General features: G+C 61.4%; 1 protein-coding gene across 1 annotated transcript in view; it reads right to left on the reverse strand.

The window, feature by feature from the left end:
* VAV2 (vav guanine nucleotide exchange factor 2) overlaps nt 1-17,331 on the reverse strand; it is a 175,349-nt gene that overhangs the window by 125,059 nt on the left and 32,959 nt on the right. The window contains exon 2 of the mRNA XM_052648088.1: nt 13,468-13,584. Coding sequence (XP_052504048.1) covers nt 13,468-13,584 — 117 coding nt within the window. The remainder of the gene's footprint in view (nt 1-13,467; nt 13,585-17,331) is intronic.

Consider the following 17,331-nt stretch of genomic DNA (forward strand, 5'->3'; position numbering starts at 1 on the left):
GCCTGCCCACCCGCCTGGGCCCCGGGGCCCACAGCCCCCGGAGACCAGCTGAGCCTAGCGGGGGGACCATTCCTCCACCGTCCCAGCAGACCGCACGGGGAGCCGCGGACTGGCCGGGACAGGGTGCGGCCCGTCCCCCTCCAAGCTCCCTCTGCCTTCCCCACAGCGGGCGACACTCTCCGGCCACCGTGGCTGCCGGCCAATGGCCCGCTGGGTGCTCCACAGCGAAAGGTGCCCGGCCGGGTCCCTGAAGGCCACAGCCCTGGGCTCTCCCAGCTCCCTGAATCACCCTGAATGCAGAACTTCCAGCCGGTGTGCCCTCCACGTGGGGCCCCGCTGCCTAGCTCTCAGCTGGGCTCTGATTCATTACAAATGGGAAAACTAGGTTGCCGTTGGTTTCATACGTGGAGCCTTTAAAAACTCAAAGCCCTAAGAAGAAAGATGGGGACACTCCAAGGGTCCTTGCAGGCCCGAAGCTGGGGCTGCAGACGCCGGCTTCTCCTGAAGACCTCACCCTCAGGCTCCAGGCTCAGGCACGGGAGTGGGGGGGTCCCGCCTCCACCTCGCCTCGCGAACTGGAGATCGAAGACAGTGGGGGCTGGCTGCCCCCCACCCTGCGCCCCACGCCTAGCCAGTGGGCATGCCGCAGTCTTTGCTGCATGAATGAATGACCACTCAGTGTCCAGAAGCAAAGCTGGGTCTCGCTCTGAAGAACCCGACCTCTGAGTCTGGAATCCGGGTTACACCAGAATCCACTTCCCTGACCCCAATCTCCGCAGCCCCACAGATCAACCCAGGGCATCCCCATAACGTGGCATCCCCGGGGCCCAGGTCACGGCCGCCCCACCCCCAGGATGGCCACCACAGTGACAGGCAGCATCACGCCCGGCACGGCCACAGCCCAGGCCACGGGCTCAGCCTTCCCCAGATGACCAGGAGCTGTCCAGCCCCCGCCGGAGCAGTGTGCCTGGGAGCGGCCAGAACACCCGCCCCACCCCGGCCCCCCCAGGCCCTCTCATCTATAAAGTCAGCCCAGGGTCAGCCCCGTTCACGTTCTCAATGAACCTCACACCCGACTTATTGTCATCCATTGCTAGCCCTCCCTGAAGCAGCATCTTCACTTTCAACACCTGGCAACCCCGATTTCATCTGAGAGCAGCCCCTGGCACTCCCAGCGGCTGCCCCGGGGGAGCGGCTCCGACTTCAAAGCTGGCCCCGCACGTTCCCACCTGGCTCCGTGGCCCACGAGGAAGCCTGGGGCCTGAGCAAGCACGAGAAATCAATCGCTGATTAATACAGATCTCGGCGGGGCCCATCTGCCGGGACGTTCATTCTTCATGGAAATTAAGCCACAAGCAGTGGACGTGAGGGTTGTTCTAATGACGCTGGCAGGCAGCAGTCAGCCGGAGCCATCCTGGCACTGGCAGGGGTAGCGGGCCAGGGAACGGCACGCTGGCATGCTTCCTGACACCCACAGAGACGGGACGGGCCCACCGCGAGCTGGCCCGGCACCCGGGCACTGTCCAGCTTCAGGTTGCTTTGCAGCCCCGGAGGCTTCCCTACCTCACTTCCGGGAGGCCTGAGGCAGCCCCACACTGCCCGGCCTGGCTAGCTGGGAGACAGGAACACCCGCCCTTGGTGCTGGAACACTCGCAGCCATGACCCAGGAGTGTCCACCTGTCTGGGCTCCCCACCCAGGGAAGGAGGCTGATAGCCAGTGACGGGATGCAGGCGTGCCGTGACCTGGTGGCCTGGTAGGCAGAGCACTGGAGTGGGGGGCTTTGGAAAGTGGGGAACTGGGGAGAGGTGACAGGTAGACTGGGGGCTGCCCAGGTCGGGCTGGTGGTAAAGAACCCGCCTGCCAACGCAGGAGACGTAAGAGACACGGGTTCCATCCCTGCGTCGGGAAGATCCCCTGGAGGAGGGCACGGCAACCCACCGAGTATTCTTGCTTGGAGAATCCCAAGGACAGAGGGGCCTGGCGGGTTACAGTCCATGGGGTCGCAGAGAGTCGGACACGGCGACTCAAGTGACTTAGCACGCAGAGCAGGCGGACTGGGCCGGGCAGACCCTGGACGTCCCCAGGACGTTTCTCCAGCTGCCCGCCGGCAGGTGGTGTCTGGCCGCCCCTCCCACAGAGGCCCTGTCCTGAACGCTGAACATCTGTCCTCCTTCAAACGTATGGTCAAATGAAACGGGGGAAAAAAAACACAAAAAGATGATTAAAAGATGAGCAAAAGGCTTGAATGAACATCTCTCCAAAGGAGATACACAGATGGCCAATAAGCACATGAAAAGATGCCCGAGATCACTAATCACCAGGGAACGCGATTCAAAACCACAAAGAGAGGCCACGTCACACCATTAGGGTGGCTATTATCACACACACACACACAGAGGATAACAAGTGCTGGCGAGTGTGGGGAAATTGGAGCCTTGTGCGCTGTCGGTGGGATGCAAGACGTGCAGAAGCTGGGGACGCCATCACGGCGGTGCCTCGAACCGTACCGAGGTACCCTCTGACCCAGCGACTCCCCTCTGGGCACAGAATCAAGTGAGAGGAAGGCAGGAACTCAGATATTTGCACACCTGTGCTCACAGCGGCGTGACTGACAACAGCCCTCGGCTCCACCCGCCCACAGATCTCATTTGTAAACAAACCCCACATTCTCTCAGGCCTGCCGGAGAGCCCGGGTCCAGACAGATGAGTCTGGAGGCTGATTTCCGCCAGCCCTCTCTGGGACAGCGAGAGCCATCAGGCAGGGGGCGGCGGCATCTCCTCTTGGGATGGAGCCCGGGCTTCCCTTCACAGTGAGGGTCCTCAACCTTCCGGGGCTTAGAGCCTTGGAGGCTTAGCTGGCTGCAGGGTTAGGAATTCAGGAATACAAGAGAACAAAGCTTCGCACACGCATGGTCCCCCAGCAGCAGAACTCACAACAGCTGAGAGGTAGCAACTGCCCAAATGCTCTTCGATGGGGGATGGATTAACAAGATACAGTCAAGCATAGGCTGGAGTATTATTCAGCCTTGAAAAGGAATGGAATTCTGACAGAGGCTACAGTGTTGAACCCTGAACACGTCAGCCTAACTGAAAGAAGCCAGATTCTAAAGGCCACATCTCGTGTGATTCTGCTTCTATGAAATGTCCAGTACAGGAAAATGCATAGAGTTCGAACGGGATTCCCAGGTGCCTCGGTGGGTAAAGAACCCACCTGCCAGTGCAAGAGACACAGGGGACCTGGGTTCGATCCCTGGGCCGGGAAGATCCCCTGGAGGAGGAAACAGCAACCCACTCCAGGATCCTTGCCCGGAGAATCCTATGGACAGAGGAGTCTGGCGGGCTGCAGTCCATGGGGTCACAGTCAGACATGACTGGAGCGTGCACACACAGACAGAATAGAGATCTCAGGGGCCGGGGAAGGGGGAGCAGGACCTGGGGTTTCCTTTGGGGTCATGAAAATGTCTGGACCAAAACACTGGTGATGCTGCATGACGCTGAACACATGGAACGCCGCTGAAATCCAGGCTTTAAAATGGTTAAAACGGTCAATTTGACGGTGGGTCCATTTTATCAGCATAATCTTTTTTTTATTTTTTTAAGAATGACACTGAGAAAGGACCACCTGGGATAAACACCCCAGGGCTCCAGCCCGAGCTCCCTGACCGGCATGTCAGGAGGCAGGACAAGGAGTGTACGAGCTGAGCTGCCCTCGCGCTGCTGAGGACCTGGGGGACAGAGCCACAGGGGGCCTCTCCCGCAGCAAGGCCACAGCCACACACCTCGGGACTCAGAGATGCTGCGCTGAATCCCGAGCGCCTGGCCGGCCGCAGACCCCCGCCATCTGCCACTGGAAGAAGCGGCAGTCTCTGAGAAAGGCCTTCCAGGACGCCAGGAAGCCGTACCCCCAATGTCTTGGGGTACTAGGGAGAGACAGTTAGCCAATTAAAATTTAACTGTGGACACACACATATACATACATATAAATATACATGTATATGTAACGCTTCCCTTATAGCTCAGTGGGTAAAGAATCGGCAGTGGAGACCCCAGTTTGATTCTTGAGTTGGGAAGATCCCCTGGAGAAGGAATAGGCTGCCCACTCCAGTATTCTTGGGCTTCCCTGGTGGCTCAGACAGTAAAGAATCTGCCTACAGTACAGAAGACCCTGGTTTGATCCCTGAGTCGGGAAGATCCCCTGGAAGAGGGCAGGGCAACCCACTCCAGTACTGTTGCCTGGAGAATCCCGTGGACAGAGGAGCCTGGCGGGCTACAGTCCATGAGGGCTGCAAAGAGTCAGACACGCCTGAGCGACTACACGCAGCACCTACGTTACACATGCGTGGAGCGAGGGCTAGTTGAGAAAATCTGAGCTCCCACAGGGACAGGTCCCGGGTGCGGATGACGACGAAGATGTGCGAGGCTTACCCGACGCCCACGGGGACAAGAAAGGCCCCCCAGCGACCTCCACCAAGGGGGCAGCCAGCAAGTCCTACCCTCTGTTCACGGATGGGGAAACTGAGGCCAGAGAGGACGGCAGGGGCCTGCCCACGTGCAGGAGGCACAGTGGCCGGAGCAGGGCTTGGACGAGACGCCACCGACCCTCCACCCCGCGCCCCTGCCGCGTGCCCACGGCCCCCACAGGCCCCTGCGTCACCCTCCCCAGGGTCGATCCTAAGAGAGAGAGGAGACGGCGGATCACGGGCCATCTCCCTGGCCGTGAGCCCCTCCCTGGGACCCGCCCAGGGTCGGGAGCAGAGGGAACAAAACAAAGGCTCAGAGGGAGGCTCCTGGCCCCACAACAGACCTGCCCACCTCCCAGGGGCGGTGGCTCCAAATGGCCCACGGCTCATCAGACTCACAGGGACTCGGGTCCCAAAACCGAAACTTGCTCCCCGCTCCTCCACTGTGGAGGCGATCCTGGCCGGGGGCTCCCGTCCAGAAAGGGAGGCTGGGGGCGGGGGTCCGCTCCCACCACCGGTCAGAAAACGTGGGGTCGGCATCCACACAGCTGGTGGGGCACACGGGTGTACACATGCGTGTCTACTGGTCAGCTCTTTCAAAAGTGGATGGGCTAAAAACGTCCCGAAATGACAACCCACAGTAAAAGGAGGAGATGGTCTCGGGCAGAAGCTCAGGAAGCTTCGACCAGCCGGCCCGCACCGGCTCCTCAGAGCCGGAGGCTGCACCCGCACCACGGCGACTGCATGTTAATAAGTAATTAGCGGCAAGGGCATGCTGAGGAGGCCAGAACGTCCCCGGCAACTTCAGGACGGGGTGCAGATGAGCTCAGTGCAGCCTGGCGCCAAGCAGCAGACAGGCCCAGGGTGAGCTCAGAGCAGCCGCGCTCGGCACCCTGAGGAAGGAGCAACAGGGAGGCCTCGGCACGGAGACCGGGTGTCAGGTGGGTGCACCAAAGCTCCCCTGTTCCTTCCCTGGGTGGAGCCCGGGGCCTACGTTCATCCACGAGAAATCAGCATCTCGACCCCGAAGGCTGGGCAGGGGGTGAGGCTGGTGCTCCAGGCAGCCAGAATGTACGTCCCCCTGCCCGTTGCCAAGGCCCCCAGTACCCACTCCACGTGGGCCCGCCCCCAGGAGCCGTGCGGGGGACGCACACACACAGACCGGCCCCCATACGTCTCAGATCCTCCTCCAGCAGCTGAGGCCAGCCCAAATGCAGAGCCAGCTTACAGCTGGAAACACTGGCCCCTAGAGGCGAGGCGACCTGCGGGTGCCACACTCTGTCCCAAGCCCCAGAAGCCACGCAGCTGGCCCACTCTCACCTGGCTTCCAGAAGCATCTGCCCTCTCAAGAAGTCTGGAGGGCAGTCGGGGGGGGGAGTGTGTTTGCAGGAGGGGCCAGGGCAAGAGAAGGGGTCATGGCGGTGACAGCTGGGGGCATCTGGCGAAGCAGACTGGTTCCTCTCACGTGCCAGCCCCCGTGGGCTGTGGGTGCTCAGGTGCCACGCAGGCCGACTTGGGGGAAGACGCTGGGGTGGACAGGTGACGCCTGCCCCGGGCTCTGGGGGGAACAGCATGTTCCAGGCACTGCCACACCCAGAGGGCAGGCGAGGGGGAGGGCAGGCTGCTGACAAAAGAGGGTCCAGGCAGAGAGGAAGGGTGGGACAGGGCACCTCTGCCACGCGGACAGCAGCCAAGGCGGCCGGGCTGGGGCAGCGGATGACCTTGGGTCCAGCCGGAGCAGCGGCACTGACCAGCAGGCAGGCGGAGGGGCTGCGATGCTGGGGGAGGGGCCCGTTCCTCCCACGTCCAGGACACGGCGACCAGCCTGCCTCACCTCTGGGCCCCGCAGGCAGCCCGTGAGGCCACAGGGCCACCCCAGCCGCCACCCTCCCCAAACCCCGATCCCAGGGAAGTGGGTTCCTCGGCTGTCACGGACCGGTGCTTTCAAACCACACTCCTAACCTCTGCAGGTCGCCGCCTACAAGCGAACTGTCAGGCAAGAGGAAGCAGAAAACGGGAAAGAGGACTTGCTCCGATTCAGCAGGACCCTGCCTTCCACCTCCTCCTGGTCCCCGGGGAAGATGGCTTAAAATCCACTGTGTGAGGGAATTCACTGCCTGTGTCCTTTAAAGAGCTGCGAGTTAGACCCCTTCGCCCGCATCCTGACTGAGGCTTCTTTGTGGCCTCTACCCAGATAGCTTTCCCACCTCCTCTCTGCCTCCCAGCCTCCACACCACCCTCCCGGCCTCCTCTCTGCCCCCCAACCCCCGGCCTCCACACCACCCTCCCAGCCTCCTCTCTGCCCCCCGGCCTCCACACCACCCTCCCGGCCTCCTCTCTGCCCCTGGCCTCCACACCACCCTCCTGGCCTCCTCTCTGCCCCCCGGCCCTCCATATCACCCTCCTGGCCTCCTCTCTGCCCCTCCGGCCTCCACACCACCCTCCCAGCCTCCTCGCTGCCTCCCCTCCATGCTGCCTTCCTGGCCTCCCCCGCGAACGACCCCCCAGCTCCACCACACAAACAGACGCGTCTTCCCTCTAGGCCTCGGCTCCCTTCCTCACCCCGTGAGGCCCCTAAAGTCGGCAGGAGCTCCTGGATGCAAAGACCCCAGCACACACCACGCGGGGTCCACACAGGTGGGTGACCCCGCCGGCAGGAGGAGGGGTGGGCAGGCTCGCCACGAGTCCAGCCCCTGGGGGGACCGCTGGGCCCCCCACCTCGCGCGTTAGTTCAACGAGGGGCCCGACGTCCGCCCCCGGCCTTGCTGACAGCCAGGTTCAACGGCATCGGCAGTTCCGAGCCTAGCAAAATACTTCAATGAATAATAAATAGGAGAATTAAACCCATCTGTTAGAGGGTGTGCTCTGCTCTTTAACTCAAACGAGAGACAGCCTCACAGACCTTCCTCTCAAAACGGGGGGCGAGGGGGCGGCTAAAGTGAGCTGAGCTGACCCAGCAAGGCTGCAGCAGCCCGGGCTGGGGGCAGGCAGGGAAGCTGTGCCAGACTAGGTTGGAATCGGGGCTCCGAGACAGGCAGCACCCCGGGGAAGACCTCCGCGGGGCCACTTGGGCCAGCCTGGGTCCCCTGACCAGGTGCCTGGGCCTTTACGGAGGTGTCCCACCGTCCCTCTGGCCCCACCAACAGCTCCCTGGCTCTTCTAATACGACCCACCGAGTCTCGCAAAAATGGACCGGTGCCCCTCGTGCCAGGCAGGGCTCTCAGCCCCCGGAGACTTCAGTAAACAAAGCAGAGAAGTCCGTACACCCAGGAAGCTCGTGATCCAGCCGGGCATCACGAGGATCACTGTGGCCACAGCCCCAGTAAGGAAGGAAACTGCCGGACGGTGGGCAGCCCGGGGCGGAGGAGGCACCCCCGCCATTTTAAATAGCAGTGATTCGAGCGCAGGCCCCAGGGAGGCGAGGGCAGCGGCCCTGCGGCTGCAAGGGAGAGCCTTGCGGGCCGAGGGTCAGACTGCAGGAAAGCCAGCGACGAGAGTGAGTGCGCTGGGCAGGAAGGCGGGAGCAGGTCCCGGGAAGGGCGACCAGGCCCGCCCTGAGCCCGGGGTCCACCCCCGGCTCCCAGGCCACTCAGGAGAAGCCCCCGCCCCCTCCCTGCTCCTGCCCACCCAGAGGACAGACTTGCCTCCTGGAAGGCGTTCTCACTTCCACCCCTGGCTTCACAGTGCAAGTGAACGTGTCCGGTGGTGGCTGTCCGCAAACGACTATAATGAAAGCGAAATGCAAACTCCGTCTGCTCAGGGACCACCGGGCTCCAGCCCACATGGAGCGCCGCCTGCAACAGCGCCCACGGGGATCCAATCACAGGGAGAGCTGGCAAGATTGTCCCCATTTTCCAGATGAGGAAATTAAGTCCCGGAAAGTCACCAGGCTGGGTAACCGGCTGCGGCTGGACGGACCCCAGCGGCAAGGCCAGGACCGGGCCTTGTGTTGGCAAAGCCACAACGTCACCACTCCCTTGGGAGGCCAGCCGGGGGAGTGAGGGCAGAGAGGCTGCGGAACCAACAAACGCCCAGGCCGGGGACTCGGTCGGCCATGCGGCCCGGAGGGGTCTGCTGACCCTCGGAGCCACCGCCTCCTGGTCTGTAAAGGGGGTCACCGAGCGCCAGCGTCGGGGGGCTGGGCGGGAAGGTGATGGAAGCCCAGCTCACAGCGAGGAGATGAGGCGGGCATTCTGCGGCTACAGCCATCTGCGGCTCCACGGGCAAAACATCAGAGGGAAGCCGCAGAAACCCTACAACCTCACCAGGACCCTCCATCCAAACCGCCAGCCCGCTTCCACACCGAGGAGTCTCGCGAAGACGCAGCCCACACAGGCCACCCACGCGGCCTTCCCACGTGCCCTACCTTCCCGGGCCCTGCACACCAGCCAGATGCCCGGGACAGGACACAGGGCGGGGGCGGGGGGGGGAGGGGACGCGCGAGAAGGACACGCGTGCCATCAGGGCGGGAGCAGGGCCCGGGCTCGGCGGCAGGCTGGCTCCCAGCTCAGGCCCTCAGCTCGCTTCTTAGCTCAAATCTTCCCCAACAGGCCGGGTATGAGCAGAAACCTAACACCTCTATGCGACCCCTAGGGAAATACCAGGGAGGGAGCCAAAAAAGGAGAAAGATTCAGAACCAGCTTTCTGGATCCCTCTGCTCCTCCTGAGCTTGCTGGGTGAGTGAGCAAGAAGAGGACCAAACTGCTAATAAAAACGGCAGGACCTGGACGTTCGCTTCCTGGCTGACTCCACGACACGGCCGCGCCCTCGGCCATCCTGTCCCCGCTCTACTCTGCAGAAAGGAAACCTCAGAGTCCAAGTTACGTGGAATCCGATCCACAGGATCCACAGGAGGATCCGCAGGAAGCCCGATCTAACCCACAGGAAGCACCGCCCCCGCCCCAGCCCGCCCCGTCGATTGCTATGCTCCAGGTGGGCACCGGCTGGCTGCACCCGGGGCTCCCGGAGGCCTCGAGGGTCTCTGGGGCCCACCTGCCTGCTGTCCCGCTGAGGCATCTGCCAAGGGTCTCTCCTGGCTGGGGAGCAGGGTGGGTTCCGTCAACCTGGGGTCAGGGAAAACACTTTCTGGCATGTCATACACCCCAAAGCATCAGCTCCTCTCCGCACCCGCCCAAAAGGGAAGGTGGGAAGGGAAAGCCCAGGGCCCCGCTGGTTCTGGGAATAGGAAGAACACCCGCGAATCAGCCAGACTCCACAAGGCGGTTTGCTGGGGAGGGCTCGGGACTTCTGCCGCAGCCAAGTCCTGGGTGACCCGCCCCACACTCACGTCCAGAAGACGGGCCCCGGGGTGGTCACGGCTGCGTGGTGGGCCAGCACCAGGCAGCTCCAGGGGGAGGGCTTAGAGCCTTCACCTTCCCACTCTTCCTTCTTCCATGAACTGCACAGCAGCTGATGTGGGGGACCCTCAGAGGGCAAAGGTCACGCAAGTCTTTCCATCTTACCTTGAGCTTAGTAAGCGTTTAATAAATTCTTGGGGGCGAGGGAGGGGACATATGTATACCCATGGCTGATTCATGTTGAGGATTGAAGGAAAACAACAAAATTCTGTAAGGCAATTATCCTTCGATTTAAAAATTAACTAATTTGGGGGCTTATTGAATGTTTAATCGAGGAGTGGAGGAACCAAGGAATGGATGCTTTTTCCCTTCCCAACCTGGAGGAGGAAATGCAACCCTCTCCAGTATTCCTGCCTGGAAAGCTCCATGGACAGAGGAGCCTGGTGGGCCACAGTCCAGGGGGTCGCAGAGAGTCAGACACAGCTGAGCACGCATGCACGCTCCCAACATTGCTAGGAGACTTGGGACGCTGAGAGGCAGCTGCTCAGAGAAAGAACGACACCCAGAACCCAGACAGGACCTGAACGCTTTACAAGCCTCCTGAAGAATGACAAAAACATCTGGAAAATTCTGAACCAGCCTGAGACAGCCATACCATAAGGCTCCTTTCCATTCCTGAATCCTAGGGCGTAAGCAGAGGATGACCAGGCAAACTGAGAAAGGAACAGTGCCGTCAAATTCCGGCCCGCCCACTATGCGGGACCACAACTGACCCCAAGCCCCGTCCCCTTGTCTGGGGATCGACTTCAGCGTCACCCTCCACACGGGCTCCAGGCAGGTCCGGCCAGCAGGGACCAGGCCAGCAGCGAGGGCCTGGGAGGGCAGAGTCGCCATCACGCCTTAGTGGTCTGACACCCCTGAGCATCACAGGCCCACCTGGACCCGGGTGACCCCACGGGGCAGAGCTCCCAGAGGGCAAGAGGCGGATCGGCCGTGGGGCCCTCGCTGAGCGTCCGCTATCCCTGTGCACAAAGCCACCTCCCACCCGTCACCGGATGTCCCCCCAGGCCGGCCCGGGAAGTCACACCTGAGTGAGCAGCGTGGCTGTGCCTCGTCCCGCGGGCTGGAGCCCCGGCTCTGCCGCCCGTCCACAGCTGCCCTGCCCAGCTACCCAGGGTGGCTTCAGTCCCCATGTCTGGGACCCGGAGCAGGGCAAGCGGTGGTGCAGAGCCAGGGCCTGGCTCCTGTGTGCTTTCCAGGGGGTCCCGTCCCCAGACATCAGCGGGGACGGGCCCAGCAGAGCAGGCTCTGGCCAGTGGCCCCTACGTGGAGAGAAGCGTGCCTCGGCGCCCCAGCCTTGGCTGGCCCCACGTCCCACTTGTCTCGGGGTGCCGACCACAGCTTCATGCGCTCATAAAGCGAAGCAGGGAGGAAGCTGGGCAGGACACGGGCGTGCACCCAGACGGGCACGAGGCAGCAGAGGACCGGGCTGGGCTCCGGAGGGCGATGGGGGCAAAACGGCGCAAGGGGCCTGAGGCAGGAGGCCGCCACCCACCCGCGCCGAGCTGGCCTCCCATCCGCTGAGCCTGGGGGCGGGCAGGGCCAGGCGACAGCATCGCCGTGTAACGAGCACCCGCTGTGGCCGGGCAGCACGGGGCAGGCTCCCTGACCCCCGGGTCCCCAGCAGGCCGAGGCAGGTCAGCGTCGCTGCGCCATCTGCCAAGGTCAGCCGCCAGTGAGTGAAACCAGATTCTGAAGCAGATCCATCCAACTCGACATGAAAAGCAGGGCAGATTCGGGGCAGCTCTGTTCTCCCCGGAGCCTCCCTGCAGGAGGTGAGGCTGAACCAAGGCCCCTCGGCGCCCCCAGGCTACCCGCAGCTTCACGCCCTGACTCAGAGCCCAAACCCACGGCCCACTCACAGCTTCCCAGGGCAGCCGGCCCCCTTTGTGGGCAGCAAGCACATGCCCCCAGGGCTCAAACCGCCCGCGGGAACCGCTGACAACCACGAGGGGTGCCCCCTTTCCAAGTGCTTGGCCGCGGTTGGCAGATCACGTGACGAGAATTTAATCCAAGTTCATGTCCACCTTTTCATCGCGTCACACGGGCTGGGCTCTGCACCCACCGCTGGCTGAGGAGTGGGCTTGGCCGGGTCTCTCCTGTTTCTCTATGCAATTACTTTAAACACCAGTTGTGTGTGTGAGTGTTTATAAAAAGTGTGAGTGTGTGTGTGTGCGCGCGCGCATGTGTGTGTGTTCTGAAGGCCTCCCCCAAAGTCCAGGGCCACTGGTTTCTCCCCTGCCCAGGGCACTGCTGGTCACAAGAAGTAAAAACGGGAAAGAGGTTCTAATCCACTTGAAAGCAAGTCTGCGGAGACGGAGAAGCTCACTGATGGGAAGGACGCCGGCCCAGGCTCCCGCCCCAGCAGAGGGAGGCCTGGAAGCCTCAGAGGCCTAGGCTAATGCCTCGCAGCCAGAGGGACGTGGGAGAGCCACTCAAGAGAGGAGGAGAGACCTCTAAGCGCTGGTGCGGCACAGAGCTGGTCCCCGAGTCTCACGTCTATGGACTTTCAGAACCGAGGAAGAGGGCCGTCAGGCCCAGGTGGCTTATGGGAAAGTCCTAGTTATCGATGCTAATTTGACACTTTACAGCGCCTCGAATGACGGCTCCTCTTGGAACTGACTTCTCAGCATTTGCAAATACAAAATTCCCCTTGCGTTTCATAAATCATGTGTTCGCAGAACACTTCCTCAAACACCAGGTCACTGATAATGGTCCTCAGATAAAGCAGGCAATAAACATCCTCTGATAACTTCCCGTAAGCAGGTGGAAACTCGTCCCTGGGTAGTCCGGGAAGTGCCCGTTTCACAAAGCCAGCACTGACGGGCGGAGGGAAGGGAGGGAAGGGAGGGAAGGGCCCCCCCTCAAGAGCAGGCGGGGACTCGGGGACAGCTGCACCTCAGCACAGCACGGAGCCAGGTCTGACTCAAGCCTCAGCCCCCGGTCCATCAACAAGGTATCACGTCCTGACTCCATCTTTTAAAAGGAGGGACCTGGGAACTGCTGGCTTCCAGATGGACCGTGACACCCTGCGTGGACACTGTGGACCCAGGCTCACCGGAAGCCACGGTGCGCTGCACCCCCGCCCGGCCTTGGCACCTGCCAAGACTCTGCACGGCAGTCGCCAGGGACACTCGCTGAGAAAGCAGGGAGGCTGCCCGAGTTCTCTGCCACGGACCTGGGGCATCAGCTCCAGGGACAAGGAGTTCACGTCATCACCTGTCCCCGCCCGACGCCGCTCGGAGCCAGACAGCCCCACTTGTCTCAGGCATAATGCAACAGCTCCCTTCTCAGCATACCGCAGTAAGCGCGGTGCCTGCCCATCCCGGCCCGCCCCGCGAGCTGGTGCCTGCTCGCCCAGAAAGGGTGGGAGGTTCAGGGCAGGAAGAAAACGCCCAGGGTCGCTCAGCTGGAAAAGCCAGGGCAGGGCTGGCCCCCGGGTCTGGACTCATCCAGGCCAGCTTTCCCTCCGTCCTCCTGGGGTCACGATGCCCTGACTTCACTCTGAACAGCTTGAGAAGGCGGGAGGGGAGATCCTGCAGCCCCAGCCCCCAAAGCGCCTCCTCTAGTTGTAACACAGCCCGGCCTGCCCCTGCCCACGGGGCTCTGCCCAGGGGGGCTGGGGCCGCCTCAGAAAGAGGGCACTCACCTTCCCGAAGTCCCGGACATCGAAGAGGTCGAAGGGGTCAAACAGCTCGCTGTTCCTAAGTCCGAACTTGTCATGGCAGACTTTCAGGAAGGTGCGGATGTTCTTCAAACAGAGGAACTAGAGGAGAGAAGGGAGCGTCATTCAAGCAGCACGGTCTGCAGGGCAGTAACACCGGCAGTAGCAGACCCTGCCTCCCGGCGCCGCCCGGCTCAGGGCAAACGCCAAGCGTCCCGCACCCGTCTGGGGAGCCACACGTCCCAACTCAAGACAACCACAACTGGAACAAAACAGACTGCTGTTCAGTCAGCAGGCACGGAGCCTTCCCCGGCACAGACACATCCCCGTTGCTTTACACGTGACAAAGGCCCACGGAAGCCACGCAGAGCCCTGGAGCGGCGCAGGGCACACACGGAAGGTGGGGGAACACGGAGGCCGACATCAAACCCCAGAGCAGCACCCAGGAGCCCGGCATCTGCCCACCCAGCCCACCGTGGGCAACACAGCCAGGGCAGGGGCGGGCGGTGGGCGGCTGAACAGGGCCACTGGCTTCCAGTCCCCGTGGAGAAGGAGCCGGGAAAGATGGGGGCAGCAGACGAGGCGGCCTGGAATGCAGACCTCGGCGTCACAGGGCCCTGGGTTCGGATCCTGTCCAGTGCCCGCAGCTGGACCAGGGCTCCTGAGGCCCGATTCCCTAGCGGGACGCGCCTGGCACAGAGCAGCCATTAGGTATGTGGGAGCCATCGGCCCCCCACCAGTCCACCTCGGCGTGGTGCCCACAAGGTCAGAACCACAGTGCACACAGCTGAACACCAAGCCAGGGTTTCAGACCCATCAACCCATCGTAAGGGACAGAGCTCAGCTGGTAAAGAATCCGCCTGCAACGCGGGAGCCCTGGGTTCGATCCCTGGGTTGGGAAGACCCCCTGGAGAAGGGAATGGCCACCCACTCCAGTATTCTGGCCTGGAGACGCCATGGACTGTGTATAGTCCACAGGGTTGCAAACAGTCATACATGACTGAGCGACTTTCACTTTCAAGGGCTCAACAGCTCAACTTCAAGAGACCTGCAGAGATGCTGGGACTCTCACCAGAAACTTGAACAAACGGACAGGTGAAGGCCAGGCCAGAATCAGAAGCTACGGCAGGCACAGCATCAACCAAGCTGCACACAGAACTCCCAGGGGACACGTGGAGCCCAGCAGACATGGATCTTTCCGCCCACCCGCCCCCAGTGGGCATCACCCCGGTCCCAGAGCAGCCTCCAGGCGGGGCCCCTCCTCCCTCCCGCTGGGCTGGTCACTGGTCAGAGACAACACTGGCTTGGTGCCCATGGTCTGTTAATTATTCCCTACCTGTGGGGGGGAACCAGGTGTGTGGGTCTGCGTGTGTACACGCATCTATGTGCTTATCTGTGTGTATCAATGTCTGTGTGTATCTGTGTGTTTGTGTGTCTGCATGTATCTGTGTGTGTGTATATCTGTGTGTGTGTATCTGTTTGTGTGTCTCTGCGTGTATCTGTATTTCTGTGTGTGTATCTGTGTGTTTGTGTGTCTGCGTGTATCTGTGTGTGTGTATATCTGTATATCTGTGGGTGTGTGTATCTATGTATCTGTGTGTTTGTGTGTCTCTGCGTGTATCTGTGTGTTTGTGTATCTGCGTGTATCTTGTATGTACACTTTGGGTATGTGTATCTATGTATCTGTGTGTTTGTGTGTCTCTGCGTGTATCTGTGTGTTTGTGTATCTGCGTGTATCTGTGTATGTACACTTTTTCTGAACGCATGAGAGTAAACTGCAGATGCGGCCCCCCACCAAACACCTGAGTATGTAGTTCCTGAGAACAAGGACACCCCCTACCCACAGTCAGAGCACCAATGTCAAAATCAGGAAATTAACATAGGTCCCACATTACCTCATCTCTAGACAGCACTCAGCATTTCTTTACTAGATAAAGGACAACCAAGACGTCCTGATAGAAAACAGTCCTGGCCCAAAGTTCAATCCTGGATCACAGGTGACTTTAGTCAAGTCCCTTTTGTCTCCGTGAACCTGGAAGAGCACTCTCCAACAGAACTTTCTGGAAGGATGGAAAGGCCCTGTGAGCCGCGTGCAGTGGAGCGGCCTCAGGCACGCGCGCCTGCTGAGCTCTGGAGATGCGGCGGGTCCAACCAAGCAAGCGTCCTTGTAATTCCACTTTATTCTAATGAATTTAAATTTACTTGCAAAAGTGGCCACAGCTACTGGTTTGAACATGTGGCCCTGGAACAGCCCCGTCTTTTCTTCCCTCACCTGACCTTCCTGAAGAACACGGACACGGAAAGTCAGGCACTGCAGAATGTCACTCGCATGCGGGGCCCAGGACCAGTGAGTCCACAGACACAGGAGGCGGCTGGGGGCCGGGCTGGGGGAGGCAGACTGCGTGTTCAGTGGGGACAGAGCTTCAGTCTGGGAAGAAGAACAAGTCCCGGAAATACTGGCGGTGACGATTACACGGCGCCGTGAGCGCACTCGATGCCCCTGAGCTGTATGCTCAACAATGGTTAAAATGGCAATTTCAAGCTTTGTGTATTTTACCATGATATTTTTTTTTTAATGTAATTCACAAAACAGTCACAGAGAAACCGACACGCAGGGAGGAGGCTGTGTAATGGCAGAGACAGAGATTAAGCAGGCATTCTAGGAGCTGAGGAAGCCACCGGGAGCTGGGGGAGGGCCTGGGACCGAGTCTCACACCCTGACCCCGAGAGAGCCCGTCCCATCATCGGATCTCAGATACCCAGGACCCTGCCTTCAGCTGCTTCACCCCCATCCCACCCCTGAGAGCAGCCTGCAGACGGGGGGGCGTCTGAGCCCGAGCCGCTCGACCCCTGGGCCCCGCCAAACCCCCTACCCGCCCCTCCTCCGCTGCCCTGGCCTGCAGCATCAGACCCCATCCTCCCCCCTGCCCTGCAGGACGTCTGCAGCTTCCAGCCTGGCTCCAGGCTTTTCTGCTCACCACTCATCTCTAATTTCCACTAAGCCCTTATTTTAATTCCTCCTCAGCCTCCCATTTTTAGAGTTAATTACACAGCTCCCAACCACAATCGCAGCCGGCAAGGCCAGGCTTCCTTTCAGGGCTCGGAAGGGGGCAGGCGCGTCATGGGCACAGTGTCTGCCTGGCCTACCCCCTCCGCCCTCCGCCGTGGGCACGCGGGCCCCTGGCCTTCCAGCACCGCTCCCAGTGGCTCCCGGTCCAGCCCAGGCTGGCCTGGGACTCGACCGTCAGGGAAAGAGGGGTGCAGAGAAAGCACCCAGGCCGGCATCCTCCTGGGGGTGCCCCCGCGCCTGGCAGCACACTGCACCTCCGCCATCCCTCCAGCAATCAGCCCCACCGCACAGGCAGGGACACTGAGGCCCAGAAGGCAGAGGACTTCAGCTCCAGGTCAGAAGGCGCCCGAGCCGAGATCTGAGCCCACGTCCACTTCAAGAGCAGTGAAGGCCCTTCGAGAAGATGGGGGCGACCGCCAGCCGCCCAGAGTCCCAGGTCTGTCCAGGAGCTCACTAGCAGCCTCCCCTGCACCCCTGTAAGGGGGCTGGTTTGAATAAGCGACAAGATCACTGTCTCCCTCACTGTACAATCAGGGAAACTAAGGCCCGGGGGCTCCCCTACCCTGCCACACTGGGTCCCCAGAGGGCACGTGGCCGGAGCCTGGCCAGTCAGGGCCTCTGGTCTGTCCCCCTAGCAGGAACGGCTTCCAGCTCTGGGAGAGAGACAGCCGAGGGCGAGGGCTGGGGGCCAGAGGCCAGGCTGCATCCAGGAGCTGCCCATCCTCGTCCTGTGGCCCGAGGCCTGATGGCCGGCCGGCCGACCCCTGGGGCTAGAGGGA

This window comes from Budorcas taxicolor, chromosome 11, assembly GCF_023091745.1.
Source record: "Budorcas taxicolor isolate Tak-1 chromosome 11, Takin1.1, whole genome shotgun sequence".
Lineage (NCBI taxonomy): Eukaryota > Metazoa > Chordata > Mammalia > Artiodactyla > Bovidae > Budorcas > Budorcas taxicolor.